General features: G+C 36.1%; 4 protein-coding genes across 11 annotated transcripts; 3 read left to right on the top strand and 1 right to left on the bottom strand.

Annotated features, from left to right (window-relative positions):
- The first annotated feature begins 4,969 nt into the window (after positions 1–4,969).
- Positions 4,970–8,278, top strand: LOC106343384 (sugar transporter ERD6-like 4). Its single transcript, XM_013782576.1, has 17 exons — positions 4,970–5,398; positions 5,490–5,552; positions 5,630–5,719; positions 5,790–5,849; positions 5,918–5,983; positions 6,101–6,166; positions 6,250–6,325; positions 6,421–6,485; positions 6,562–6,654; positions 6,753–6,833; positions 6,913–6,997; positions 7,090–7,136; positions 7,220–7,282; positions 7,391–7,450; positions 7,518–7,583; positions 7,664–7,723; positions 7,816–8,278. The coding sequence occupies exons 1-17, from the start codon at positions 5,204–5,206 to the stop codon at positions 8,041–8,043; spliced, it is 1,464 nt and encodes a 487-aa protein (XP_013638030.1). The 5' UTR covers positions 4,970–5,203; the 3' UTR covers positions 8,044–8,278.
- A 6,046-nt stretch (positions 8,279–14,324) lies between these two features.
- Positions 14,325–16,328, bottom strand: LOC106295988 (3-ketoacyl-CoA synthase 4). 2 transcript variants are annotated; one of them, XM_013732017.1, is made up of 2 exons: positions 14,676–16,328; positions 14,325–14,606 (listed from the first exon to the last, which is right to left on the bottom strand). In XM_013732017.1, exons 1-2 carry the CDS (start codon positions 16,013–16,015, stop codon positions 14,468–14,470), a joined length of 1,479 nt encoding a protein of 492 aa, XP_013587471.1. In that variant the 5' UTR covers positions 16,016–16,328; the 3' UTR covers positions 14,325–14,467. The 2 variants fall into 2 exon arrangements, with proteins under 2 accessions (XP_013587471.1, XP_013587470.1); XM_013732016.1 differs by having other exon boundaries at positions 14,325–16,328.
- A 1,204-nt stretch (positions 16,329–17,532) lies between these two features.
- LOC106295640 (probable methyltransferase PMT28) lies at positions 17,533–21,252 on the top strand. The gene is made up of 9 exons (XM_013731602.1): positions 17,533–17,690; positions 17,770–18,784; positions 18,864–19,013; positions 19,091–19,361; positions 19,442–19,534; positions 20,045–20,219; positions 20,304–20,546; positions 20,616–20,810; positions 20,886–21,252. Exons 2-9 carry the CDS (start codon positions 17,939–17,941, stop codon positions 21,082–21,084), a joined length of 2,172 nt encoding a protein of 723 aa, XP_013587056.1. The 5' UTR covers positions 17,533–17,690; positions 17,770–17,938; the 3' UTR covers positions 21,085–21,252.
- Positions 21,253–21,547: 295 nt separating this feature from the next.
- On the top strand, positions 21,548–26,901 carry LOC106343724 (uncharacterized protein At1g01500). 7 transcript variants are annotated; one of them, XM_013783017.1, is made up of 4 exons: positions 21,548–22,225; positions 22,348–22,574; positions 25,146–25,902; positions 26,524–26,901. In XM_013783017.1, exons 3-4 carry the CDS (start codon positions 25,207–25,209, stop codon positions 26,734–26,736), a joined length of 909 nt encoding a protein of 302 aa, XP_013638471.1. In that variant the 5' UTR covers positions 21,548–22,225; positions 22,348–22,574; positions 25,146–25,206; the 3' UTR covers positions 26,737–26,901. The 7 variants fall into 7 exon arrangements, with proteins under 7 accessions (XP_013638471.1, XP_013638475.1, XP_013638473.1 ...); XM_013783021.1 differs by having other exon boundaries at positions 22,302–22,574; XM_013783019.1 differs by having other exon boundaries at positions 21,548–22,574.
- The last annotated feature ends 477 nt before the right edge of the window (positions 26,902–27,378 follow it).

The following is a 27,378-nucleotide window of genomic DNA, read 5'->3' as shown; positions in this document are numbered from 1 at the left end:
CTCATAGTCAGAATCATAGTCGTCAAATTGACATGAACCAGCTTTCGGTATGAGTCCGAATAGAATTTCAAACTGTTAATATATCCATCACCTCAGATATAAATATACAATTTATGTTGTTTTAGGGAGTTGACAAAGTGGTTCCACGTGATCTTATGGATATGCCGTCATTCTCTCTTGGACTTACTCAGGAAGAGAATATGAAAGGGGCAGGTGAGGGTGTGGTTAAGGAGAGTGTTAATGGGTCTCCTCTGCCTGACCTGAACTTCGCTGACAACATCGAAGACCCGCAGACGTCACGAAAAAGCAAGAGGCAGAAAATGGTTCCTTCAGATCTTGTAGAAAATTACCACTGTGGCCCTCATATTTTATCAAGATTGAGGCGATCACAGAAGTTTGTTTTCATTTGGTATGACCAGAGAGAAGTGGAGAGGAAGTTTTTAAAACTGTCTCATCAACTAGCCTGCAATAGGTACTTCCACCGTTGTTCTCTTATTTTCTTGGAAGATAACTAGCTCATTTAGTTATATTAATATTGTTGAATTCTTTACAGTGTAATAAACGTTGCTGGATTATCCGTTTCGTCAAAGGAAATTATACTAATTGCTGAAAGATCCAGGATTTTTCAGCAATTAGTATAATTTCCTTTGACGAAACGGATAATCCAGCAACGTTTATTACACTGTAAAGAATTCAACAATATTAATATAACTAAATGAGCTAGTTATCTTCCAAGAAAATAAGACAACAACGGTGGAAGTACCTATTGCAGGCTAGTTGATGAGACAGTTTTAAAAACTTCCTCTCCACTTCTCTCTGGTCATACCAAATGAAAACAAACTTCTGTGATCGCCTCAATCTTGATAAAATATGAGGGCCACAGTGGTAATTTTCTACAAGATCTGAAGGAACCATTTTCTGCCTCTTGCTTTTTCGTGACGTCTGCGGGTCTTCGATGTTGTCAGCGAAGTTCAGGTCAGGCAGAGGAGACCCATTAACACTCTCCTTAACCACACCCTCACCTGCCCCTTTCATATTCTCTTCCTGAGTAAGTCCAAGAGAGAATGACGGCATATCCATAAGATCACGTGGAACCACTTTGTCAACTCCCTAAAACAACATAAATTGTATATTTATATCTGAGGTGATGGATATATTAACAGTTTGAAATTCTATTCGGACTCATACCGAAAGCTGGTTCATGTCAATTTGACGACTATGATTCTGACTATGAGTGGAGTGAGCCATCCCCTGATAAAGAGGACACGACATCAACAAACCGGACTGTCCAAGTGCAATGGTCGGGGACAAAGTATTCTCCGCCTAGTTAAGCAAACACATTTATGTTATATAACCGCCATATACATTTACACATTCAAAAAATATTAAAACTAGTAACCATGTAATAAAGGAAGAAAAGTATAGGATAACCATAAAGGAAGAAAAGTATAGGATAACCTGACAGTTACGAGGAGATGATGGCGGGGTAGAATAATCACTTAGGTTCTCCATAACATTACATATACTTTTGGCATTATCATCTGCAAGAGGAATCATACATGGGAGATTCCCAGACACGAAATTATGTGTTTCAGGTGGGTTGAGGTGTGGATCATGAGGTGCTGCAGAATGCCCCTTTCCCAAGTAAGTAATAACCATTGAAGTAATGGTTTGCAGCATTTCTTCTTTGAACTTCCCCATTAGCGACTCTAGATATCCAGTTAAGTAAGACTCGATTGAATCTATCCTTCTAGATGTCTGGTTCAAGTTCAACTCCATAACAGCAACGTGAGGTTTTATATGTTCTATGACACGCGAACCAACAAAACCAGGGTCAATATCCACAGTACTTGAGGAGTGTTGCTTTGATTTCTTAGTCTTCATTGCTGGTTTTGAATTTTCTCTCATATGATCAACCTCCATTTTCGTAACACCCCCAACAAACATAGAATGTACAAAAGTATAGTTTGAATTAATCAGTTCAACCATGTTGTCAACGGTTTCATCCTCCTCTTCGTCTGACCAAAGTATCGATGCCTCGTCGACAGGGCGATCCGAATCTTGAGATAAAATGCTTCGTACAACCACCTGAGCACAATATATAACTTATAAATTATATTGCTCAATAATTAAAGAACATTAGATCATCAATTCTTCAAACCAGGAATATATTCACACAACTTATTTAATAATATGCACTTATTAGAAAAACATACAGCAAACAACAAACAGATACACTCTGGATATTACCAACTATCTGACCTATAGATAAAGTTTAGAGGCACTGCTTACATGACTTTTCTTGTCAACGTTTCTCGCATGTGTTGGACTAAGAGTTTGTTTCTTGGCCCATCTCGGATCTAGGACATCATCTTCGCTATCAGATTCAGACGACGAACAACTCTCCTGGACGACTTCTGTAAGCGAAGGGACAGCCTCAACCATTACGAGCTGCAAAGCGAGGGCAAATCCTTTAATAGCAATCGTATTTTTAGTCAGCGCAACCTCATCTCGTTCTTTTATGCTGCACATAAGCATGTCAAAAGCCATTCTTCCCCAAGGATAAGAAAAAAACTCTTCTATATCTTCGATTGCTTCAGCATGTTCTCGACATATCTTCATCTTCAAGCTTGTAGGCAGGAAGACAGATTCCAAGATCGACAAGCAAGCAAACTTTATGCGGATATCTCTATCCTTCACAGTTTTCCTCCGCAGCATCTTGATAATAGTTGCGACTGTCAAATAATCACTTTTGCCAAATAAAGACGGCCAATAAGGCTTTTCTGAAATAGTTTGTTTAAGCTTCAACTTTGATCTCCTCGGAAACTTTCCACATGGTAAGCCAGTCACAATTGCAAATTCTCGGAGAGAAAACCTTACCGGCTTACCGGCAAACCGAAACCATACTTCGTGCTTCTTTTTGGTTTTAAGCTGCCTCGACAACATGTACCGAGCAAACCGCCCAGAAAAAACCGGTTTGTCGGCGATATCGATTATTTTCCCAAATGCAGATCGCCTTATAATTTCAACTTCCTCCGCTTCTAACGTATTTAATATCCGTTTTATAGCTCCTGATGATTGATATGTAAGCACCCTTACGCCGACTGGTTCCTCCCCCGCCGCAAACATCATCTCCGGAATCGGCTTCGTACATACAACTTCCGGCGATTCCGGACATTCAACTAGACGTGCGGAAACCATCTTCACCGTAACTATTTTCCCTTTGGAATTTTCAGACACACTATTTCAGATTAGAGAACGTGCAAAGGAAGGAGAGATAAAAAAGATGAATGAATAGTTCTCATCCAATAATGTAAGTTTATATTCTATTCAAGTTTACACAACACTCAGTTGCGTGATGTTCACTCGTATAGAGTAATTATTAGAGCTTCCAACCTGTGCTATAGCTGAGTCAGATAGCACATGACTAGGTTATATGGGTAATAATGGCATACACGGTTACTCTGAACACTTGCAGATATGGACAATACCACATTTGCAAATAATCTTCTGAACGTGTATATCGCACGCAATTGCTCTATCTTAAAAATAGATGGTTTACCAGAACAACAGAGATGGAATTAAACACACGCAGACAAAAGTGGTATTACGATTTATGATATATAAGCTACGGAGAAATTCTTGGGTTCAGCCCCTAGGGTGAACCTCTAGATTCACCAACCAATAGTGTTTGAGTATTTGATGTTTGATATCTTTTAAAAAAGGAAACAAAATTGAATTTCCAAATAAGTTATATTTTCAAAATAAAACAATAAAAATACATAAAAATAGTTACAAAAAATAAGTAAATAAATATTGTTAAACCGTTAGCAAAATACTAAATCATATACCCTAAATCCTAAACTCCAAACCCTAAATTATAAACCTAAAATCTTGGATAAACCGTAAACCATTGGAAATTTTAAACCTTAAATCATACATTAAAAACTAAATCTTAATAACACTAAACCCTAAACCCTAATCACTAAACCCTAAACCCTTGGATAAACTCTGAACCCTTGGATAAACCCTGAACCCTTGGATAAATCATAAACTCTAAATAAAAAATATTTAAAATTAAACGCTAGAGTTTATGATTTATCCAAGGGTTCAGAGTTTACCCAAGGGTTTAGGATTTATCGATTAGGATTTAGGTTTTAGTGTTATTAAAATTTAGTTTTTAATGTATGATTTAGGGTTTAAGATTTTCCAACGGTTTAGAGTTTATCCAAAGTTTAAAGTTAAGGTTTAACGTTTAGGGTTTAGGGTTTAGTATTTAGGGTATAGAGTTTATTATTTTGCTGAAGACTTAACAATATTAATTTATTTATTTTTTGTAACTATTTTTATTTATTTTTATTATTTTATTTTAAAAATATAATCTAATTTGGATATTTAATTTTATTTTCTTTTTTAAAAGATATCAAATATCAAATACTCAAACACTATTGGTTGGTAAATCTAGATGTTCACCCCAGGGGTGAACCCAATCATTTCTCTAAGCTACGGCCACCTCAAACCTTGAGTGCGTTCCAATATGTGGGACGAGTTTCTGATAAATTTGAAGATAAAGTAATAGTTATGAAAATTTGAAGTGCAATAGTTTTAAACACATTATACGAATGAGTATCTAAAAGATAGATAAATTAGTAGAAAAAAAAAGAAAGATAAATTAAAGTATTTTTTTAGTGGTCGTATATGCGAACATGCGTCAATGATGATTCGTTCAAATCTTATATAAAATCCATAGAAATCAAAGCGATTATTACTTAGATGAAACTTCTAGTGGATTGTATTATTTGTTTCGAAGAATCTATTAAATTGAAAATGCTTTTAAATCAACATTTTTTTTTATTATTTGTCGACAATAAAAAAAAAATGGAGAAAAACAAAAATCTCCACTTAATGATTTTTTGCTTGTATTCCGAAATTCTATAAAAGAATCAAAGGAGAAGTGTCTGTGAGGTCGAAAACTCCGAAACTGTCAGCGTCTCTCCACGCATTGGCTCACAACCTACGACAAAGGTTTTTAACAAAACAAAACAAAAGAAAAGAAAAGAGAAGAGAAGACATCTCCCATCATATAATTCCTCTAAATCAAAATTTCGTAGAGAAGAAAGCTTCATTGTTTTTGTATTTTCCCATATAAAAGCTTTCTTCTCAGAAGATTAAGAATTTTTTCAGAAGAAAAGAGAGAAGAAAGATGAGTTTCAGGGAGGAGACGGAGGAGGGAAGGAATGATCTTCGGCGACCATTCTTACACACGGGAAGTTGGTACCGGATGGGTTCCAGACAGTCTAGCATGTTGGAATCATCTCAAGTCATTCGAGACAGCTCCATCTCTGTCTTAGCTTGTGTTTTGATCGTTGCTCTTGGTCCTATTCAATTCGGTTTCACTGTAAGACAAAACAATCACATCTTTCTTTAATTTGATCGATCAACTTATTAGAATGGGAGAAAGTTCTTATTTTTGTGTGTTGGTTGTTCAGTGTGGTTATTCTTCTCCAACTCAAGCTGCTATTACTAGGGATCTTGGCTTAACTGTATCAGAGGTACAGCTTTCTATCTAAGACTCTTTTTTTTTGCTCAATAGTAGTATTCTGACTCTTGGGGTTTCTTTCATGTTTAGTACTCTGTGTTTGGGTCCCTATCCAACGTGGGTGCTATGGTTGGTGCAATTGCAAGTGGTCAGATTGCAGAATACATCGGAAGAAAAGGGGTAAGAGAATCTTGTTTCTTTGATTATCTTCTTTCTTGCTGTATCTTAATCGCTGTTATGTGGTTGACAGTCTCTGATGATTGCTGCAATTCCCAATATTATTGGCTGGCTTTCAATATCGTTTGCCCAAGTAAGTTTCTGATGTTGTTGTTGGTCTGTCTCTCTAACTCTTAAACTCATTCTTCTTCTTCGGTTTAGGATACTTCTTTTCTGTACATGGGAAGATTGTTAGAAGGTTTCGGCGTGGGGATCATATCTTATACGGTAACACTAGACCAGACTAGCTTCTTTGATTCCAGGAATTAATGTTTTATTTTGGAACAAAGTAAAATCAAATATATATATATTATTTACACAACTTTGAATCTGGATTAATTTTAGGTGCCTGTATATATAGCCGAGATCGCCCCACAGAACATGAGAGGAGCCTTAGGTTCTGTAAACCAGGTTTGTCAAGTTGCTTCTTTTTTTTTTTTTTTGCATGTTATGAGCTGATTGTTTATATTAACAGTAAACATTGGTTGTTATAGCTTTCTGTAACAATTGGGATAATGTTGGCATATCTACTCGGTCTCTTTGTTCCATGGAGAATTCTTGCAGTTTTGGGTAACTCTCTCATTACAATTTTTTGAACTTTTGTTTTAAGAGAAACCATATACGGTCTAATCACTTTCTTGATTGTCTTCTTTTGTCTTTATAAGGAGTATTGCCGTGTACATTATTGATACCTGGTCTGTTTTTCATCCCTGAATCTCCTCGGTGGCTGGTAAGTCCTTAGATCCTTATTTTGCCTATGTCCTTATTTTATTTATCTTTTTTTCTTGGTGTTCAAAAAATTGTAGGCAAAAATGGGTTTAACAGATGATTTTGAAACTTCGTTGCAAGTTCTTCGTGGTTTTGATACTGATATCACCATTGAGGTTAATGAGATCAAGGTATTGGCTCAAACATGACGCTGGTCTCAATATGTAACGAGTTTAGGATTTTGCTACAAATGTCTTTTTTTTTTCTTTTTTTTTTTTTTAATATACAGAGATCTGTGGCATCATCTACCAAACGCTCTGCAATTCGGTTTGTAGACCTCAAGCGTAGGAGATACTATTTCCCACTAATGGTACACTTACTCTTACCTCCTTCTGGAGCTAATTTTGTTGAGAAACTCACATGTTTCCTGTGAATTTTATGTGTTACAGGTTGGTATAGGACTTCTTGTACTTCAACAACTTGGAGGAATTAACGGCGTCTTGTTCTACTCGAGTACAATCTTTGAATCTGCAGGTAGAGTCAAATGTTTTTCTTGGAATGTTCCTAAGAGAAGAATAAACAAATATCTTTATGCTGCCTGCTTTGTTCCCATTTTATTCACTTAGGGGTCTCATCAAGTAATGTAGCAACATTTGGAGTTGGTGCTGTTCAGGTAATATAACATCCCTTCAATACAGCTTTAAATCTAGGAGACATTAGTTTCCACTTCTAACAGTTGTGTTGATTCTAAACCAGGTAGTGGCGACTGCAGTAGCCACATGGTTGGTGGATAAATCAGGTCGCCGACTTCTGCTCATGGTGAGGATTTATTTATTTGACACACACACATATATATATATATATATATATCTAACACACTCTGTGTAAATGCAAGCAAATGATTTAGCTTTTCCTCTTAAAATACAGATCTCTTCTATAGGGATGACGATTAGCCTGGTGATTGTAGCAGTCGCATTTTACCTTAAGGTATTTTAAATTTTCTCCTGAAATGTAGGGTTTCAAGTTAACTCTTGAGTTTGTCATCTCTTGTTAGGAATTCGTATCACCTGACTCGGATATGTACAACATTCTAAGCATGGTCTCTGTTGTTGGAGTTGTGGTAATTAAGTTTTGTTGTATATATATACATTCTTGCGTTGTTATTACCAAATAATAATTTTCTTCTTTACATCTTTACAGACTATGGTTATTGCTTGCTCTCTAGGGATGGGACCAATTCCATGGCTGATAATGTCTGAGGTACATTACCTGAATATTAGATGTTAACATCAAAAACAAAAGGCGGTCTAATTTGTTACTAATAGTTATGATGTTGTAAAAAAAAAAAACAGATTCTTCCAGTGAATATCAAAGGCTTAGCCGGAAGTATAGCAACTTTGGCTAACTGGTTTGTCTCGTGGTTAGTCACAATGACTGCAAATATGCTCTTAGCTTGGAGCAGTGGTGGAACGTTTACTCTCTATGCTTTGGTTTGTGGATTCACTGTGGCTTTTGTTAGTCTTTGGGTTCCTGAGACCAAAGGCAAAACGCTTGAAGAGATTCAAGCTTTGTTCAGATGATTCAAGAGAAGAAGAAGAAGAAGACAGCATTCATTTTTCACTTTTTGTTTTCTTTGGTCATTACAGAGCATTCTTTTGTCCTTGTCTACGACTTTCATTTGTGCTTTGTTCAGTGTCTTTCTTTGGACATTAATTGTATAATGTGTTTATGTTGTAAAAGCATTTCATTTTGTGTGTGTAATCTTTCGGATTAGCAATTATTTATATTAATTATGTATAAGAGCTGAGTTTGAGAGAGTGAGAGTGTATGATTTGATGTTGTTTGTTAGAGAGACGCTATGAGTCTTTGCACAACAGTCTTCCATGAGACTGATAATCTCAAAAAAATGATTGTGTTTGTGATTTTATTTGGTTTGTGCTATCTTATTATGGCAACACTCTTTGTAAAACATGCTTAATTAGAGAGAGAGAGAAAATTATATTAAAAATAAACTTAATATACATAATCCACTTATAACGCGGAGAAAATCTCTACTTGTTTTTATTAAGAAGTTGAATAGACGTGTGGCAAGTTTCATAATACCTTTTAAATATATTGATTTTATTATATTTATATTCTTAACTAAATCATATTTACTTCTGACCCACTTAATATTTTATTCTCACACGTACAGTTGTAACTTTTACTTATGTGTTTCTTTTGTTAACATTTTATACATTTTTTGTGCACCACATTTCTATATATTTCCAATTATACATACATACATCCCAATTTTTTTTTGATTAATTTTTATAGCTCAAGTTTTGACTCCCCACAATTACAGTACACAATTTTTCAAACTACCATAAAATAACAATATTTTTGAAAATAATAAAATATAGTTTTACGCATATGACATTTATCATTCTATTTATTTATAGAAACATAAGTGAACGAGTCTAAAGCTTTCACATATTAGATGAGCAAAAAATTTGGAACTTTTTCAAAATTAGATTCGGTTAAAGCGGAACATAATAAAGTGAATTGTTTAAATTAGCTAATTTAGCTATATATATATATATATGCATGTTACCAAAACAAAAATATATCGATGACAAACCATTCTTTAAAATCTGACCCTAGTGAAAACGTCGTATGTTCCTGAAGGAAAGAAAGACAAATGAAAAAAGAATAATTAATCTCCTAGACAATATTTGAGAACTGATTTGCCATGTCTCATCACCACAATAGATTGCTAACAAGATTTTGGAGTGTATGGAACGCGGTTTAGAGAAGAAAGTATTCTTTATTACCTTAGACAATGCTAATAGCAATGATAGCATGCAGAGGATTTTCAAAGGACAACTTCAGATGATGAGTGGTTGTGGCTTGTTGTGCATGTGAGATGATGTGCCCACATTCTAAATTTGATAGTGAAAGAAGGTTTAGAATTGGCGAAGAGTCTGTTACATGACATCAGGGAAAGTGTCAGATATGTGAAAGCATCTTAGACAAGAATTCAAGCATTTGCAGCATGTGTAGAGCGAGTGGGGATTAGAAGTGGAGCTGGTTTATTTCTTGATGTTCCTACTAGATGGAATTCTACATATGAGTTGCTTGTTAGAGCATTGAAGTTTAGGGAAGCATTTAAAAGCTTTGAGGCTTTTGACAGAAACTACAGATCGCTACCTTCTGATGCAGAGTGGGATCGTGGGCAAAAGTATCTGAATCCAGAGTATCCAACATCTAGTGGGTACTTCACACAAGTTTGGATGATTGAGCTATTGCTGAAATAATATGCGAGTTGTGATGATTATGATTTGGAGCAGATGGCTAAGGATATGCAAGTATTGGGAGGAGTATAGCACCGTTTTTTTTTTTTTTTTGTATAGCACCATTTTGGCTATGGGAGCAATCTTTAGATCCAAGGATGAAGTTGGCAGTTCTTGAGATAGCTTATGAGAAAGTGGATCCTTCTACTTCTAGCTTAAAAACTAAAGAGGTTAGGGATATATAATTTGACTGAACTTTATAAAGAGTGTCAAGCTAGGACTTGGGGCAGTTCTTCTGGTTCTTCATATGCACCAACTCCACATGATCTAGTTACTGAATCTCTTCTTGGAGATGATTTAGACAATGTAAGTTTCAAGCATCTTTACTCTTATTTGGCATCTACTTGGCTGTCTTTATTACTTCTTTTAACTAAAATTATAATATATTACATGATCTCTTTGAACTGGAAAGAAGTCTTGGGAGTAATGTAGGAAACACAAGAACACATTTGGATGAGACAAGGCTGGATAGAAAGTCTTTCCGCGACTTGGATGTACTAAGCTACTAGAGGGAAAACCAAGTTCGATTTGGTGATTTGGCGATGATGGCGCATGATATACTCAGTATCCCAATCACTACAGTAGCATCTGAATCAGCTTTTAGCATTGGAGCTCAGGTGTTGTTGACTCCATACATAAGCCGCTTGCTTCGCAAAAATGTTCAAGCTTTACTCTGTACTCGTAACTGGTTGCGTGGATTTGCAGAATATGAAAGTAAAGTTCATAATTATGAAAACTATTGTATAAGCATGTACTTTAAACTAATTTACACATTGAATTGTAGGTACAATAGAAGATGTTGATGATATGTGCAACGAGGATGTTAGGAAGACTACAAGTATTTCTGGAGTAGAGTGTTCAAGATCAGAAGATTCTAAGTGTGCCCTGAATTTTAGATTCTCTTTGGTGTTTCAAAAAACGACTCTTTGTTATGTTTGAGAGACAAAAAGTGTTACTTTTATTAGGATATTTGTCATCATGTTGTTTTGGATTATAACCGTTGAATACTTGGGCAGTTGAAATCTTGATGGAGTATGTATTTAACGCATAGGTATAATCACCCAGACGACCAAACGCACTAGTCCATCAATTTGTATTAAAAAGTCTCATGAATATGGTTCTAATTATTAAAACTCCACGTATCATATTGACGCATGCATAAATAATATAGTTGTTTAGTTAAACTTAGGTAGGATTCATAAAGTTAAAAATGAAAAAAAAAAATTATGTTTGTAAAATTGTTTTACAGATATAAACATGACTTAAACAAAAAAATAAATAAAAGAATCAATAATAATCTAAATGGGTCTAAGTGAATTTAAATGGATACATGTAAAATTCGCGGGTTTAAATGAGTATTCCTACTGAACCTATTTTAAATGGGTTTAAACGGGTACGGGGTCTAAATGGGTGTGTTTAAATGAGTTAGGTTTTATCATCTTAACACCCCTAAAATTCATAATAAAGCTCATTAATTTGAGCTCTCTCTTTTGTGTTTCAATAAGTTTCAATAAGACCTAAATACACAACTCTATCTTGTTCTTAAAACATCTCCACCTAATCGGACGGATTGAGATATTGACATCGTATCATAGAGAGTTTTCTTGCACATTCCTGTTAATTCTCTCAAATACTTCACAGTATGTTGCATCTCTCTAGTGTGGTGTATTCAGCAGCTTTGATTTCACTTCTCATAACAGGTTGAGCCTCAACCGTTGAGGTAAGGAACTCCCGCTATGTTCAAACATTCCACTGACGTAAGAGTTTCTAGCGGGTGGTTTGAATTTCACAATGAGAAAAAGTTTAAAGCTTAATGAAATTCACAATAAACTCCAAAGCCCATTCAATTTTACTCAATCGTAAAGACAAATTTTGATGATTAAAGAAAGAGCGCCACGTGTGAACATAATATGCCGAGGCAGAAGGTTGAGAAAAAAACTATAGTCTATTTTATTATAACAGATTGATTATTAGCAAATGCTTTTATTAGTATTTTCTTTATTTAGGCTAATACAAAGACAAAACAGGAAGCAAATATCAATGAGAGAAGAAAGCATGTGAGATGTTGAATACGAGTTTGGTAGATCGAATGATAATGAAATGAACTCGGTTTTGTGGGTCTTACAAAGACGTTTTATTCACAATATGAGATAAACGAACAAAATTACAAAGAGATTAAGGAAAGAAGGAAAGGTCGGAGCTTTGTTGAAAGACTCCGACGGAAACACTAAGCAGAGCGATCGATCGTAAACCCTAGATCTTGCCGTCAGTGTCTTAGCGTCTGTTTTCGGATCCCTTATCTTTTCCTTTTCTTGTCCTTTTATAGTCCTCGTGTGCTTTTCCTCCATTCGCCCTAAGACTTGTTCGCCCTAGAGGTAAAGGTCCGAACCCGTAACTTGACGGGCCTTTGGGCCGGAAAAAAGCATGTCGCGTTGCTACTAAGCCGATCGTTTGATCAGGTACGAAGTTCAGCCGATCGAACGATCGTTTCAGCCGATTGAGTCGACCGCTAAGCTGACCTTCGTCGTACGGTCGACGGTGATGGGCCAAATCCTTATTATTCGATGGGCCTTGTAGAGAGATGTTGAATCCCTCTCCATCATGAGAGCAATGGGGCTTTGGGACTTTGGCTGTTTGGTGTATGAAGGGAGACTTTTTCCCAACGCAAACGGCTGGTATATTTAAATAATAAAATAATAACAATATTTAGAGTATTGTTTTCAACAAAAATCTTGGCATATTCTACTGTCCAAATTGACTATTCATTACAAGGTTCAAAACACATTAAACAATACTAAAATATCATTTTCTTCCATAAAGTAGGAAAATATCAAAGACACAGAAGCAATTTAAAAAACGTTACAAGACCGTTACCACATTACTTTTAAACACGTAAATGATTTTGTTGTGAGCTCATATTCATACAATTCAACATGGTTTTCAGTTTCACCAATTGCTAAGACCATCTCCAATCATTTATACTTTATAGTAGTTTTCACTCTAAAACAGAATAACTTTAAAATAGAATAGAGTTTCTCTCCAATGGTTTACTCTATATTTAACTCTAAAAATTATTATTAAATATATTCTTTTTCTATTTTATGACTAATACTTTTTACTTACAAAATTTACAAATTGATTTCTTATATTTTGTTTTTCATAAAGTTTTCATAAATTATATATTTATATCAAACATTTATTATATTAAAAATTACATTACATTATATTAAAAACATAATATATTTTAACTTAAACATTACCATTAGCGTATCTTTCCCACAAATGATCAATTAACAAATCTCAAATGTGAAATGAGCTTTTTTATCTTTGATTTTTTTTTAACTGACCAAGAAACTATTCAAACGGAATGTCATTTGGATAATATTTTAACAATTTTGGTGGATCTGAAAACAATTTACCAGAAAATTAGGTCAGCATTATCTATAATTTTAATTTTATGTTATGTTGTTTATTTTTAATGTTAGTACCTGTTTTTCGGCTAATCTTATAAAATTATTTTTAAGTTAGTGCTTGTGTTTCTTTGGCTAGTAAAATAAGTTTCCAACGTTTATATATATTGTGTTGAACATTATGTTTGCATAATTAAATTACACAAATAGTTACAAAATAGAAAGATTAAAGAATAAAAAGATTAAAGTATAAATAAAAAAGTTTCCCTCTATAATAGAGTAAGAAATAGAGTTACTCCAAATATAGAATAAAAATAGAGTTGCACTCTATTTTAGAGTAGGATATAGAGTGGAGTTGGAGAAGGTTTTATTTTATAATAGAGTTTAGCGTGGAAAATAGAGTGGGGGTTACAAGACCATCATCTTTTTCAGTTTTTTTTTTAATTGTGATTCTTCGTTACTAGGCTTGGGCATTCGGGTCGCCGGGTCGGGTTCGGTTCGGGTCCTTTCGGGTCCGGGTCTTTCGGGTCTAAGAGTTTAGGATCCGATAGGGTAATTTCAAATTCTCGGTTCCGGGTCGGTTCGGATGTGACGGGTCCGGGTCTGGTCGGGTCTTAGATAGTTAGACCCATTTGGGTAACTAGAATTTGTCGGTTCGGATTCGGTTCGGTTTCGGGTCGGGTTCGGTTCGGGTTCGATTTAAAAAAGACCTAAAAATACAAAAAAATATCTGAAAATATTTATATATCGGAAAATATTCAAAATTTTATTCAAAATTTGTGTTTTTATTATATTAAAATGTGTATATATATTAAACTATGCAAGATTCAACAACAAATCGTTGTCTCCTAGTGGTTGACCCCCATGTTCTCTAGACTAATAACCCGTATTCGATTGCCCCTTGATGCATTTTATTTAATTTACATTATTAATTCGGGTACCCATCGGGTTTGGGTCGGGTCGGGCCAAGACACGCGGGTCCTCTGCAACAAGACCCGATAGGGTAATTTGATCGGGTCGGTTTCGAGTCGGGTCTTCGGGTCCGGGTAAAATGCCGAGGCCTATTCGTTACACAACTAAGATCTGAACTCATGAGCTCAACTTCTCAAGAAAGGTAACTAAGACACCACAAAACCTCCGAAAACATAATAAAAACAACAGAACATTGACATTGTCAAAGATCAAATCTAAAGTCTTTTTTTGTTTGTTAAAGAAACAACCATTTGAACATAAGAGTCTCTCAAAGTTCCTCAAAACGAAGCCTAATAACTTAAAGTTACTGGATACTTGTCAATACAATCTTCCCATGGACTGTTCTTAGAAGGTTTCACATTCCTCAAAGCTTCCCAAACGGCACTGTTACATTTAAAACCACTCCCAAACGCAATCTGCCACACACGATTACCTCTCCTCATCCTTCCTTTGGCCTCAGTGTAAGCCAACTCATACCAAATCGAACTCGAAGACGTGTTCCCAAACCTATGAAGAGTCATCCTCGAAGCCTCGACATGAACCGGCGAAAGCTGCAGATTCTTCTCCAACTCATCGATCACAGCTCTTCCACCAGCATGGATACAGAAATGCTCGAACGCAAGCTTGAAATCCGGAATATACGGTTTCACCTTACCGTTGAAAAGCTTCTTCACAACCAGAGTTGTAAAAAAAAGAATCTGCTCGCTTATCGGCAACACAAGAGGCCCCAACGTGGTGATATTGGTCTTGAGAGTCTCCCCCGCTATCGCCATCAGATCTTTCGACAAAGAAACACCCGTTCTTCCCGTATCGTCCTGTTCTTGATACACGCAGCGGAAAGCCTTATCGTCCGCTCCGCGGTGCGTCCTGACCACATGCGAAAGCCTGTACTTAGACCTCCTCTTGTCGCTAGACTTGTTAGACAGCAAAACCGCAGAGCCACCGACACGAAACAAGCAGTTCGGTATCAACATCGCTTTATTATTACCGAAGTACCAGTTCTGAGTTATGTTCTCCGTGGACACAACAACCGCGTAAGTCTTCCTATGCACCAACAACATATCTTTCGCCAAATCAACCGCGATAACCCCCGCGCTGCAACCCATCCCGCCGAGATTATAACTTCTAATGTTCCCTCTAAGCTTATACTTGTTCACGATCATCGCAGACAACGAAGGCGTCGGGTTAAAGAGACTACAGTTCACAACCAAGATCCCAATCTCCTTCGGATTCACATTCGCGTTCGCGAAGAGGCTATCCAACGCACCGAACATGACTTGCTCAGCTTCTTCTCTAGCGGCGGCCATCGAGATCCTCGGCGGGACGTGATGCATCCCCTCGGGGACGTAAGTGTCTTCTCCCAAACCAGAGCGCTCGAGGATCTTGCGCTGGAACTCGAGCGCAGAGTCCTCGAAGTCTCCGGTGAGGCGAGAGTGGTCCATGAAGCGGGAGAAGGGAGCTTTGAGGTGATCGGGAGGGAGGTAGCAGGAGAAGTCGACTAGGTAGACGGGTCTGGGTCGGGTCATGACGTAGACGGTTAAACCGAAGACGAGGATCGCGGAGCAGGTGATGATGCTGACGAGATTGTACTGGAGGTGGATCCAGAGGTGACGGAGATCGTCGGGGTTGGTCTGGGAGGCTTGGACGGAGATAACGACGGCGAGGGGGAGTAGACAGAGGGTCAAGAGGTTTGAGATTACGTAGTGGTAGCCTAGCTTCACGTACTTGAGATTCACGCTCTGGAGAAAATCGGGGAGTCTCCGGGTTTGTCGGATCTGTACTCCGACCGAACCATGACCGTCACCGCCGCCGAGTCGTGATTCTCCGGCACCGTCCATGGTCAAAGGTCTGAGATTTATTGAACTGGCAGAAAATGAGTCTGTTTTGTTTTAAAAAGGAGCCGAAGCGGACAATGCTGTCTGAAGATTATTAAATTCAGGCGTCCTTTTTTGGAAAGACAAGTTTGAAGAAGACCCACCAAAACTCAGAGGTTTGAATTTGAGAAAGGAAAAAAAAAAAAACAAATTTCAGAGAATAGTTTGTGTCTGAGAATCGAGGAGGAGAAACCCAGAAACTTTAGATATCAGATAAACGGAAATTAATTGAAGTGGAGGGTCCAAGGGAATCTTGACGAAGGCACACAGTAATATAGAGAGACCCGAGGAACGTGAGGAGCCATGTGACCTGTTTTTTTTTTCTTTCTTTTTTTAAGAAATCAGTATTTTTTTATTAGTAGGAAAATACATAAAATTTAGCATCTCTCTATCTGTAAATATACTTCTTTTTAGAAAATGTTTGCGCGTGTGCCAAAAATGAACTTTCATAGATTACGTGAACAACACCAACTTTCTTTTTTTTTCTCAAGTTTTAATTGAATAAAATTAGTTAAACTACTTGTTGTTTAGTGAGAAATGAGTGTTATTTATCTTTATCACAAAAAAAGCAAGTTGGGAAATAGGGGAGTGCTAGTGGGACTGGGAAAAAAATCCATTAACATTTATGAAAATAATTTACCACTGAAAAAGAAATATATATTTAAAAAATATATCTAAAATACTAACTATTATTGTGACTTGTGATTGATGAAATGTTATCTACAGTTGAACAGCATTGTTGACTTCGTTATCACCTATGAATGTGGCTAATACAGTAGTAAATGCTATCCCAGTTTTCATTGGAAGTTGAGATTCTCTCTATCACGCTTTCTCTTATTTGAAATTTACGTTTCTCATTAAAGTTGCTTGAAACTTTAACCATTATATCGCATGAGCTCAATTATTTAAATCCTACTGAGCTCAATTACTTAAAGCCCATTGGGCTTAATTTTTAGTAATCTGATACCTCCGGTTGTCTCATCGCTCTTTACACTCAACGGACTTAGAGGATGATTATCGATGGTGGGAGGAGCGATGATGGGAGGAGGGTTCTTGAGCGTGGATCCCATCACTTTTCTTACAAAAACAGTGTTTCAATATCGACAAATAAAAAACGTTTTACAGGGATTTGTTGTACTGACACGTGGCGATCCGCCATTGGTTTATTTTTAATTTTTGTTTTTTTTTTAAATCAGAAAAAAAAAATGAAAAACCCGCAAAAACGTTTTTACCGATAATCATGCTTCTCTGACCACTGCTCAGTTATTAATTTAGAGCATGTTTATCCGGGGTCCTTAGTGAGTTTCTTAGTGCATGGGTCCCCACAAAACCTTTAAGGATCGGTTACAAAAAACTACTAATTAAAAATCGATTTTAGTAAGTTTATTACATTGTTCGTGGGCCTCACTGACTCGTGGTGGTCCACATTGGTTTGCTTTTTTTCATGTTTAGTTGAAAGTTGAAAAAGGAAAGAAGAAGAATTGTAAGTTCGGTAATAAGACCATCTTTATTACATTAGTGTAAGCTGTAAGCAAAAAGAGTTTGTAATTTTCAGTTGTGTGATTACCTCAAGTTTGATTTGTACGATTGGATTTGGGTTGCTGCAAGATTCATACTTTGTTTTGTTCTCTCTCGCCCGGTAAGAAAATCTGAGATTTGTTGATCCGTACATATGATCTCATTTCGAACAAATCTATAAAGTTTCTTCTTTTTAACAGCTTTTCCACTAATTCGAGCTCAAGACTCTTTGAAACGCACCTAGATCCTGCTTAAATCTGTTATTATAGCTCAAATCCTTTAGTTTCCTGAGCTAATCCCAAGTTTGGTTAAAGTGTTCTTTGGAGATCTCTGTTGTTCAGACATATGCGTTGAAAGTGGTCTTCAATAATGATGGAGATAAAGAGAAAAATGGGGATTGCTCATTTCGCTCGCAGGATCAAACAGCCACGTGGGATTTGGGTGAAGATGGCCTTCATTGTTGTTTTGGGTCTCTGCTTCGTCTTCTTCTGGTCCTTCTTATCTTCCTACGCTTCTTCGTTCAATGTTCAGAGAGAAAGCTTCGACGACATAGCTGAGCCAGTGTCCTCTGGCACTAAGCCAGCTCGTAACGAAGTGACTGAATCTAGCAAATCACATGAGAAAAGCAAAGTTGAATCTGGTTCGAAATCAAAAGAGGCGAAACACGTTGGTGGTGGGTCTGTTCATAAACATGAAACCAAGAAAAAGAAAGAGCATGTTGTTGTGTCTCATCCTCCACATAAGAAGAAAGATTTGCCTAAGCCGGTGGTAGTAGTAGAAGAAGAAGAAGCTGTGGTCAAGGAGGTTCAAGAACAAGTAGAAGCAGAAACTGAGGAGTCTGAGTCTAATAAGGAAGATGGAGAGGAAGGAACTGAGTCAGATAACAATGAAGGAGAGTCTGATGGAAACGGAGACGAATCAAATGCATCAGCTGATGAAGAAGTGGAAGAGAAGAAGGAGGAAGTAGAGATAAGCAAAAAGAGGAAGAGGAAAGGTCCAGTGTTTGATCCTAAAGCTGAGTATAGCTGGAGACTGTGTAACACTAGGAGCAAGCATAATTACATGCCGTGTATTGATAACGATGGGTTAATTGGGAGGCTTCAGAGTTATAGACATAGAGAGAGGAATTGTCCTAAGAAGCCTGTAATGTGTCTTGTTCCTCTACCGCATGATGGATATGATCCTCCTGTTCCCTGGCCTGAAAGCAAATCTAAGGTTAAGATTGTTGATCTTCTTTACTTTGATTTTAAGTTAGTTTTTTTTATCTCATGCTTTTTTTCTTTATTCACATCAGATATTGTATAAGAACGTGGCGCATCCGAAGTTGGCTGCATATATAAAGAAGCACAACTGGGTGAATGAGTCCGGTGAATACCTAACTTTTCCACAGAACAAGTCTGCCTTCAGCGGAAATGTTCTTCAGTACCTTGAATTCATTCAAGAGGTGACTATCATTTGTTACTCTCTGAACTTTAAATTTTTTGCTTTTGTGTTTGAAAACATGAATTGGTGGTTTGATAGATGGTACCAGATATTGAATGGGGGAAGAATGTTCGTATAGTGTTGGACATTGGATGCTCAGAGTCAAGTTTTGTAGCTGCATTGCTGGATAAAGATGTTTTGACAGTATCTCTAGGCTTAAAAGACGATCTAGTCGACTTAGCACAGGTCGCTCTTGAGCGTGGGTTTCCTACTTTTGTCAGTGCTTTGGCAAATAGAAGGCTTCCTTTTCCTAGTGGAGTCTTTGATATAATTCACTGTTCTGCTTGCAGAGTCCACTGGCATTCTCATGGTAAGTGTTTTTCTTACATTGTCATGAGTTTCAATTTGCTTTTTGAGTCGTATGATTATTTGAGGTTTTCCCGATCTCAGGTGGTAGACTTCTTCTGGAGATGAACAGGATTTTAAGACCCAATGGATACTTCATATTGTCAAGTAATAATGAAAAGATTGAGGATGATGAAGGTATATACTGTGTTTCTAAAAGCTCATAATCATCCGTGGTTTTAGGCATGCGGGTTTGGGTTATTCGGTTTTTGGTTAGTTCGGTTCAACATAAATCTTACCGAATTAACCCAAAATAAAATTTGGTTCAGTATTCGTTAGTTCGGTTTTCAAAAATCCTACCGAAGTTTTTGATTTTGGTTCAGTTTTGTTAAAATTTCAGATAAATTTGGCTAAATTCCGTTAGTTCGGTTAGAAATTTGGTTAGTTCAGTTCGGATTTTTGGTATGGTTTGGGTATTTTTTTAAAAAAAAGAATAAGAAAAGCAAAGTAACCGATTGCCAGACCAAAAACCGAATTGTTTTTGGAAAACCTACCCGAATCCAACCGAACTAACCAAAATTTCGGTGGTTCGGTTAAAAATCTCAGGCCTAGTGGTTTAGTTTGAATACATATTGAAACTCTACTTGTTCTTTTAGTATTTTAATTGTAATTAGTTCTACTTGTAACAAAGTTCATCTGTGTGTGCAGCGATGACTGCATTGACAGCTTCTATTTGTTGGAACATTCTTGCACACAAAACCGAAGAAGCAAGTGAAATGGGAGTGAGAATCTATCAGAAACCAGAATCAAACGATATCTATGAACTGAGGAGGAGGAAGAATCCACCTCTTTGCAAGGAAAACGAGAACCCAGACGCAGCTTGGTAAGTAAAAGCAATTGGTGATATATAGCTTTTATCTTTCTTTCAATGAACTCGTTGGTGAGCCTGCTGATCTTTTGGCTATAGGTATGTGCCGATGAAAACCTGTTTATATGAGATACCGTCAGCTATAGAACAACACGGAGCAGAGTGGCCTGAAGAATGGCCAAAGAGACTTGAAACATACCCTGAGTGGTTAACCAGCAAAGAGAAAGCTGTTGGAGATACAGATCATTGGAAAGCCATGGTTAACAAATCTTACCTCACTGGACTAGGCATTGACTGGTTACATATCAGGAATGTGATGGACATGACAGCAATCTATGGCGGGTAATGAGGAAAAAGAAGAACTCTTTATTATGCATTTGGTGGTTTTGAATCTTACAAAAATATCAACAGGTTTGCAGCCTCATTGGTGAATCAGAGCGTGTGGGTGATGAATGTAGTGCCTGTTCATTCGCCAGATACGCTTCCTTTCATATACGAGAGAGGTCTCATCGGTATATACCATGATTGGTGTGAACCATTTGGAACATATCCAAGATCTTATGACCTTCTTCATGCTGATCATCTCTTCTCACGGCTCAAGAACAGGTACTAGTAAAGTTAGTAGTGATCGTTGAATCTAAACTGCTTGGCAAATGAGGAATCTCCATCTTCTTCTTACAGGTGTAAGCAACCCGCTTCGATAGTGGTGGAGATGGATAGGTTGACAAGGCCTGGAGGTTGGGTGGTGGTACGTGACAAAGTGGAGATATTAGAGCCACTGGAAGAGATATTAAGAAGCTTGCACTGGGAGATACGTATGACGTATGCTCAAGACAAAGAAGGAATGTTATGTGCTCAGAAGACATTGTGGCGTCCTTGATTCTTTTTTTTTTACTTTTGTTACTGTCTGTATATCTATCAGAGATTATTATTTCAGTTGAGTTCTTCACATGTTACACAGTTGTGGCGTCCTATGTTTCTGTGCCTAAAGGCCAAATAGTGATTAAGGTTAAACTTCAAGGACTCGAATGCAATTTATTTTGTTTTATGTATTAAAAGCCTAGGTTAATGCCTAAGAGCATGTTTAATGGGGGTTATTCTTATGTTGGGGTTCTTAGCGGAATATAAGAACGCGTCTCTTAATTTTTAACTAAAAAAAGGTAAGAACCTGTTCTTAAAAACCCTTCATTAAACATGCTCTAAGACCAGCATTAACTATGGTTCTTAAGGAGGCTCTTACGATATAATTGCAATTAAAAAAATGAAAAATAACAATAACCTTAAGAGTTGGTTCTTAATTAAGAGGAGGAAGAAGCGGATCTTGTGGGACACGTGTTAGAAGAAGCAGCTTTTGGTTTTCTCCTTTCTCTCTCCCTACGGATGAACCTTCGATGATCAATTTCATTCCACCTCTTCCTTCTTCCTCGGTTGATTTCTCCTCCACGATTCATCACAATCACTCCGTTGATCTCCTCCACGATCGAAGACTACGGCTCTCTCTCTCCATGGATGTGATTGACGAAGAATCAAGCCTGTTCTCGATCGAAAACTCAGACTCTCTCTCTCGGTGGCTCTCTAGTCGACAGGAAAAACGAGGATGTCTTTTTCGGTGGCTCTCCCCCACGAAGAATCACGCCATCTCTCTCTCGGCGACTCTGATTGAGGGAGAATCACTCCGCGATTCATTTCTTCCTCGGTTGATTTCTCCTCCACGATTCATCACAATCACTCCGCCTCTAAAGCTAAGTTATTTTGTTTCTATGTTTGAATCCTTCAATTCATGCATGCCTTAGCTTTGTTTGTTGTGTTGCATGTTGAGTTCTGTTGGTTTGTGTCTCAAAGATTAAGCATACCGAATTTTAAAATTTTCCATTTTGTTGATAGAGATTCCTAACACTCACCTATAACATGTTTTTCTCCAGGTATAGTAATAATCCTGAGCTTCAGAACGAGGCAAAGAAAAAGCACTATTGGCATATCAATAGCAGCTGTCGCAGTTCTCTTGCTGCTAGCTGGAGGAGGTCTTGTTCTACTCTGTGTTCTCAAGAAGAAGAAAAGTGCTGATAAAGGATATATATATGTCTTGATTGTTATCAGGTTTTCTCGAAGTGGAGGGTTGTTGTCTTACTCATGTTTCTTTCAGGTAATTCCACGGGGACTAAGAAAAAAGGTTTGGCAACTTATTCAGCTGTGAGGGGTGGACATTTGTTAGATGAAGGTGTAGCATATTTCATATCCCTTTCATATCCCTTCCTATCCTTGAAGGGGTCACTGATAATTTCTCCAAGAGAGCTGGAAAAGGAAGCTTTGGGTCTGTTTACTGTGGTAGGATGAAAGATGGGAAAGAAGTTGCACAAGATTCTGCCAAAGGTTTGAAATTACATTTCAAGAATATGGTTTTGTGTGGCTATGTTATGAATCTATTGGACAGATAAAACTTCAGATTAATTACAGGTCTTGAATACTTGCATACCGGCTGCAATCCTAAAATATTATCAATATGTTTTATTTAATAAATATGTTTTATCTGTATTATTAAAACTGAAGTACCTTTTGGTACTTTTTGGAAATTAGATAGTAGATGAAATGAAAGTTGTTTGGAAACAAAGATAGCAAATTATATATTTTTTTTAATTTACATATTTAGTCACTTTATTTATTTCTCATTTACAGATTCTGTCGTTTAAAAACTTAGATAACAGATTAAATGAGAATTATTTGGAAACACAGATAGCAGATTAAATATTTCTTTTTATTTACACATTTAGCCATTGCATTTTTTTCTTATTTACAAATCTGCCACTTCACTTAAAATCAAAAAATTAAATTAATTACAATGAATTGTTATTTCTTTTTGTTGAAAATAAAAACACAAACTGTAATATATAGTATATATTAATCTGCTACAATACAATTTTCAAAAAAACCAAATATCGTAAAATTAATAATAATTCATAAAAACATACTGTAAAAAATTAAATCATTTTTAAATAAATAAATAAAAAATCAGTAGGTTAATATATGAATATTACAATTACATCAAATTGCATCAAGTTATAAAATTATAAATATAATATTACGTACAAATAAAAAATTATTATCAAACATCTATATTATAATATAATATATTCTACTCTAAATATATTTTACAAAACATAAAAATATAAATGGACATTTTATAAAATCAATGGTTTATAAATTTACATTGAACGCAAGTTAAATCCAACACATGCGCGGAGGCGCAGATCAAGATCTAGTGTTTAATTAAATTTGAGAAATACCCTAGGATAGCGCTAAAAAAATTTATGCCACAAATATATACTCTAAAGATCAAAATTACCAAAATATTTCATTAAATAGGTAAATATACACTTATACCCCTAGGGTTAACTAATCCAAACCTTAAGTTTTAGAGTTAAGGGGTGGGGATTTGAGATTGAGATTTAAAATTTTATAAAATAAACAATAAATATTAAAAATTTTAAAATAAAATTTTTTAAAATAGTTTCAAAAAGTATTTTCGAATTAAAAAAAGAAAATTTGAAAAAATAATAAAAAAATAAAAAAAATTTCGAAAATTTTTTTTTATAAAAAAGTTCGAATTTGAAAACATATAATCTAAAACTATAAAAAAAACTATTTTTTAAAAAAAAAAAATTAATTTTTTTAATTTTAGTTTTTTATATATCTAGGGTATTAAGATCTTTTTATCTATTAAATGAAACATTTTAGTCATTTTCTTCCTTGTGGTCTATTTTTGTGACAAAAACTTAAAAATTGTCTATTTAGGAGAATTGTCCATTAAATTTTGTTTAGTAATTTTTTTTTAAGAACCACAAATTAAAAATTTACCGTTGGAGCTCAAAAATTAAGAGTATCTTAACTACAAGTTTTTAACTACCATTAATTACTAAAAAATCATTTAAGTACGTCGGTCGTTAGAAGTTATATGACTCGTCTTAAGTAGTGTGATAAGATCGCTAGATCAGAAGAAGACATCATCTCCATCACTGTTTGTGATATTTTGTTTTTCCCTTTCATCACCTTGGACTTTTCTCTATTTTACCGACATTTAATGGATGTTTTTTTCGAACAATCACATATTTACGATGGGATTCTTAGCGAAATATAAGAACTCGTCTCTTAACTTTTAAGAACTGTCTCTTAAAACTCTTATTTAAGAGCTGGTTCTTTGTTTTTTTAGTTAAAAATTAAGATCGGGTTCTTATATTCCGTTAAGAACGACATCCTAATAAATTTCCTATAATCATGCTCTTAAAACTATATCAGCTCAAGTGGGTCCATCTTAATCCTCGGACACGCGCTGCGTTCCCATTAGATAGAAAAGAAAAGCTGTGATCTTGGTGGTGGGGTTTGCACAAGTATAATCTTGGCCATAAACAATATTTCTCTTCAATATCTTTTAATCTTGTTTCTTTTAGACGTTGACGAGAAGATTAATATTGTACACCACGAGTCATTTTATACCTGATTTAGAGGATTTGTGGATGGTGTTTCTTCTTTAGTGAGTTTTATTTTCTCTTTATATATTATACTTTTTCATTCTCTTGGGATCTTCATAGTTTTGAGAAGCTTCTAGTGTTGGCAAAGGCAGTTACTTTGTTCTTCAAGAAACACAGTTTCAATTTCAGAGCTTCTTGAAAATTGCACTTCCTTCTTATTTGGGCAATCTCAAGAGTTTGAATCTTTAGTTACCTTAGCGTTTGTGATTCAACTTAAAGCAGGTGGGTACCATCTACTCTTTGTGTGTTCCATGATGAGAATATTCCCTTTTTGGACAGAATGATTCTCTTTATATGTTTTTAAGTATTTTACTCGTTTCATGTCCTTACTATAAGTCTTTCTGTTCCTTAGAACCAGGTCACTCCCTTTGCATCAGGATCAAGGCTTACACACAAGTGTTTTCACTTTTCTGACTAGGTTTTGGAGTAAGAATTAACTTTGTGTTTTATAACACTCGTTGATCCTCGTCCTCTGTGTCATGGAGGAGCCTTGTGAGACACTCAACAATAGTGAAGCCTTTCACATGTCTAGATATCATAGCTATAACAATCACAGCCCCAGAATCTCCTCCCCCTGGTTGGATCTGAGAGTGTTCTACGTCAGGATAAGCAACTTCACGGTTGAAGATTCAACCCCTGAGGCCCTCACCATCAATCACATTCCTCTGGATCCAGACACGCTTCTGGAGATAAACGGTGTTAGGATGAGCATGTACTCGGAAGGGTGTTCTTCACAGCTTAGGAGGGATCGTGTTGATAAGAAATCTGAAGAAGCTACTTACGTTAGCACAGACAATATCAGGTTAAATGGTAGTGTAAAGTTTGAGGTTTATGACAAGAAAGAGCTAGTTTTGTCTGGAACTCTTGAGATGTCTGATGGTAATGGGTTCACGGGGGAGTCGAAGAAGCAGTGGAACATGACTTGTGAAGCTGGGCTCACTGCAGGGTCTGGTTTCTTAAAGGAGAAGAGTAGAAATGGTCAAGAGTTATTGCCTGCTTTGCCAACTATAGAGGTCTATGTCACTGGCTGCTTCTCAGGAACACCCATCATCTTAACCAAGACTCTGCAGCTTGGTTTGAGAAAGAAGCAAAGTAGAAGAATGGTATTGGATTCAATTCCTGAGTATGAAACTGCAGCAGAGCCTCAGAAAGACATGTCCTCTGAGCTTGATCAGGTAACTTTCAAGTTATCACATGACATTATCTGAGTTCGTTGATCACTGTTTCAAGATATAGCATGTGTCTGATACAGTCTTATGCCTTCTCATTGCCTCACAACTTTTTTTAAAACATTTTTATTCTGGTTTTAACTTATTGATTACCATCTCGAATGAAAACTTATAATGTTTTGGTAGTTCTAGGAAGATAAAAATTGTTAAAAGAATTGAAGTGGACCAGTCTCTCCGGCTGATGAATGTGGACATGTGGATAGATACAGTTTACAATTTAAGGAGACAAATAAAAATTCCCCATGTGCCTCTGTTATGTTGAAGCTCTTATCCTTTTGTCTGCTGCTTCTATGACCCAACCCAATGGTGGTTCCCACCCGCAATCCCCCAATATATGCTATCTCTGTAATTTTTTAAAAAGTCTGTCAAATGTTTTGAATCATTGCAGTGTTATAAGAGTGTTTCCACTTCAACATTCATTATTACTAGTAGGAACTAGAGTCATATAGTAGATACATAGTAGGAGTTACTGCATAGATGCCAGTATGAGAAGTACCTGTCCTTCAAAGTATGATTCTTTCTGTGGTCGGTGTCTTTACGTTATCATTTTTTTTCTTTTATGTGTAGGCAACAGAATACGCTAATTACAAAGAGGAATATGAGGGAGACATGTATTGGAGAAGTGAATGTTTAGATGGAGAGATGTCATGGTTCAATGCAGGTGTAAGGGTTGGTGTTGGGATTGGACTTGGCGTCTGTGTTGGTCTTGGCATTGGTGTCGGTCTTCTCGTACGTACTTATCAATCAACTACCAGAAACTTCAGGAGGAGGCTTCTCTAGTTGAAATAATATAAGTACATTTGCAGATTTTTTCCTAGAAATTTTGAAGAATCGTTTTTAAATGTTTGTTTTTCGGTGTGATTGTGATTAGAGACTTAGTGTGGGATTGTTGGTATCTGTTTTGATGTAAATAAGTGATTGAGAGTTATAAAAAAAGCTTTTGTATTCAGAAGTTTGCTGATGAGGATAAGATTAGATAGGTCTACAAATCCTAATTCACTGACTTTTTTTGGCTTCAATGCCTTTAAATAGCTTGTATTTTTGTTAAGCAAAAAAAAAACGCTTGTAATTTTGGGAGAATCCTCTTTTTCTCTTTAACAGCTTGTATTTGCATGTGATGTGAATCAAACCCTTTTGAACGGAAGTTGCAAACTTAGCTAGCTCTGTTATAATGGCTTAAATGCCTTTGTATATTTAACTGTATACTTATGATTCATGTACATAAGTCGAAATTTTGCAGTCTCTTACTGTAGTCCCAAATATGATAACAAAATCAAAGATCATACAAACTACAAAGTGGTTAATTATGTGAAAGTCAATGATAAGTATACATCATCACGGGATTATTGTATGAGTATTATAATGTTCTTAAAATTCCATTACTCACAATAAAAGCCAAGTTCAATTTATCTAGAGAGAAAA

This window comes from Brassica oleracea, chromosome C5 (genome assembly GCF_000695525.1).
Source record: "Brassica oleracea var. oleracea cultivar TO1000 chromosome C5, BOL, whole genome shotgun sequence".
Lineage (NCBI taxonomy): Eukaryota > Viridiplantae > Streptophyta > Magnoliopsida > Brassicales > Brassicaceae > Brassica > Brassica oleracea.
The sequence above is the reverse complement of the archived record's forward strand: the minus strand, read 5'-3'. Positions and strand labels throughout refer to the sequence as shown.

Excerpts from the sequence above, each read along its gene's own strand:
- LOC106295988 (XM_013732016.1), bottom strand. The coding sequence starts at position 16,015 with ATGGACGGTGCCGGAGAATCACGACTCGGCGGCGGTGACGGTCATGGT.
- LOC106295640 (XM_013731602.1), top strand. The coding sequence starts at position 17,939 with ATGATGGAGATAAAGAGAAAAATGGGGATTGCTCATTTCGCTCGCAGG. Across the intron at positions 18,785-18,863 it reads GGCCTGAAAGCAAATCTAAG|ATATTGTATAAGAACGTGGC; the intron begins GTTAAGATTGTT and ends TATTCACATCAG. Across the intron at positions 20,220-20,303 it reads GAGAACCCAGACGCAGCTTG|GTATGTGCCGATGAAAACCT; the intron begins GTAAGTAAAAGC and ends TTTTGGCTATAG.
- LOC106343384 (XM_013782576.1), top strand. The coding sequence starts at position 5,204 with ATGAGTTTCAGGGAGGAGACGGAGGAGGGAAGGAATGATCTTCGGCGA. Across the intron at positions 5,553-5,629 it reads TTGGCTTAACTGTATCAGAG|TACTCTGTGTTTGGGTCCCT; the intron begins GTACAGCTTTCT and ends TTTCATGTTTAG. Across the intron at positions 5,850-5,917 it reads TTTCAATATCGTTTGCCCAA|GATACTTCTTTTCTGTACAT; the intron begins GTAAGTTTCTGA and ends TCTTCGGTTTAG.
- LOC106343724 (XM_013783017.1), top strand. The coding sequence starts at position 25,207 with ATGGAGGAGCCTTGTGAGACACTCAACAATAGTGAAGCCTTTCACATG. Across the intron at positions 25,903-26,523 it reads TGTCCTCTGAGCTTGATCAG|GCAACAGAATACGCTAATTA; the intron begins GTAACTTTCAAG and ends TTTTATGTGTAG.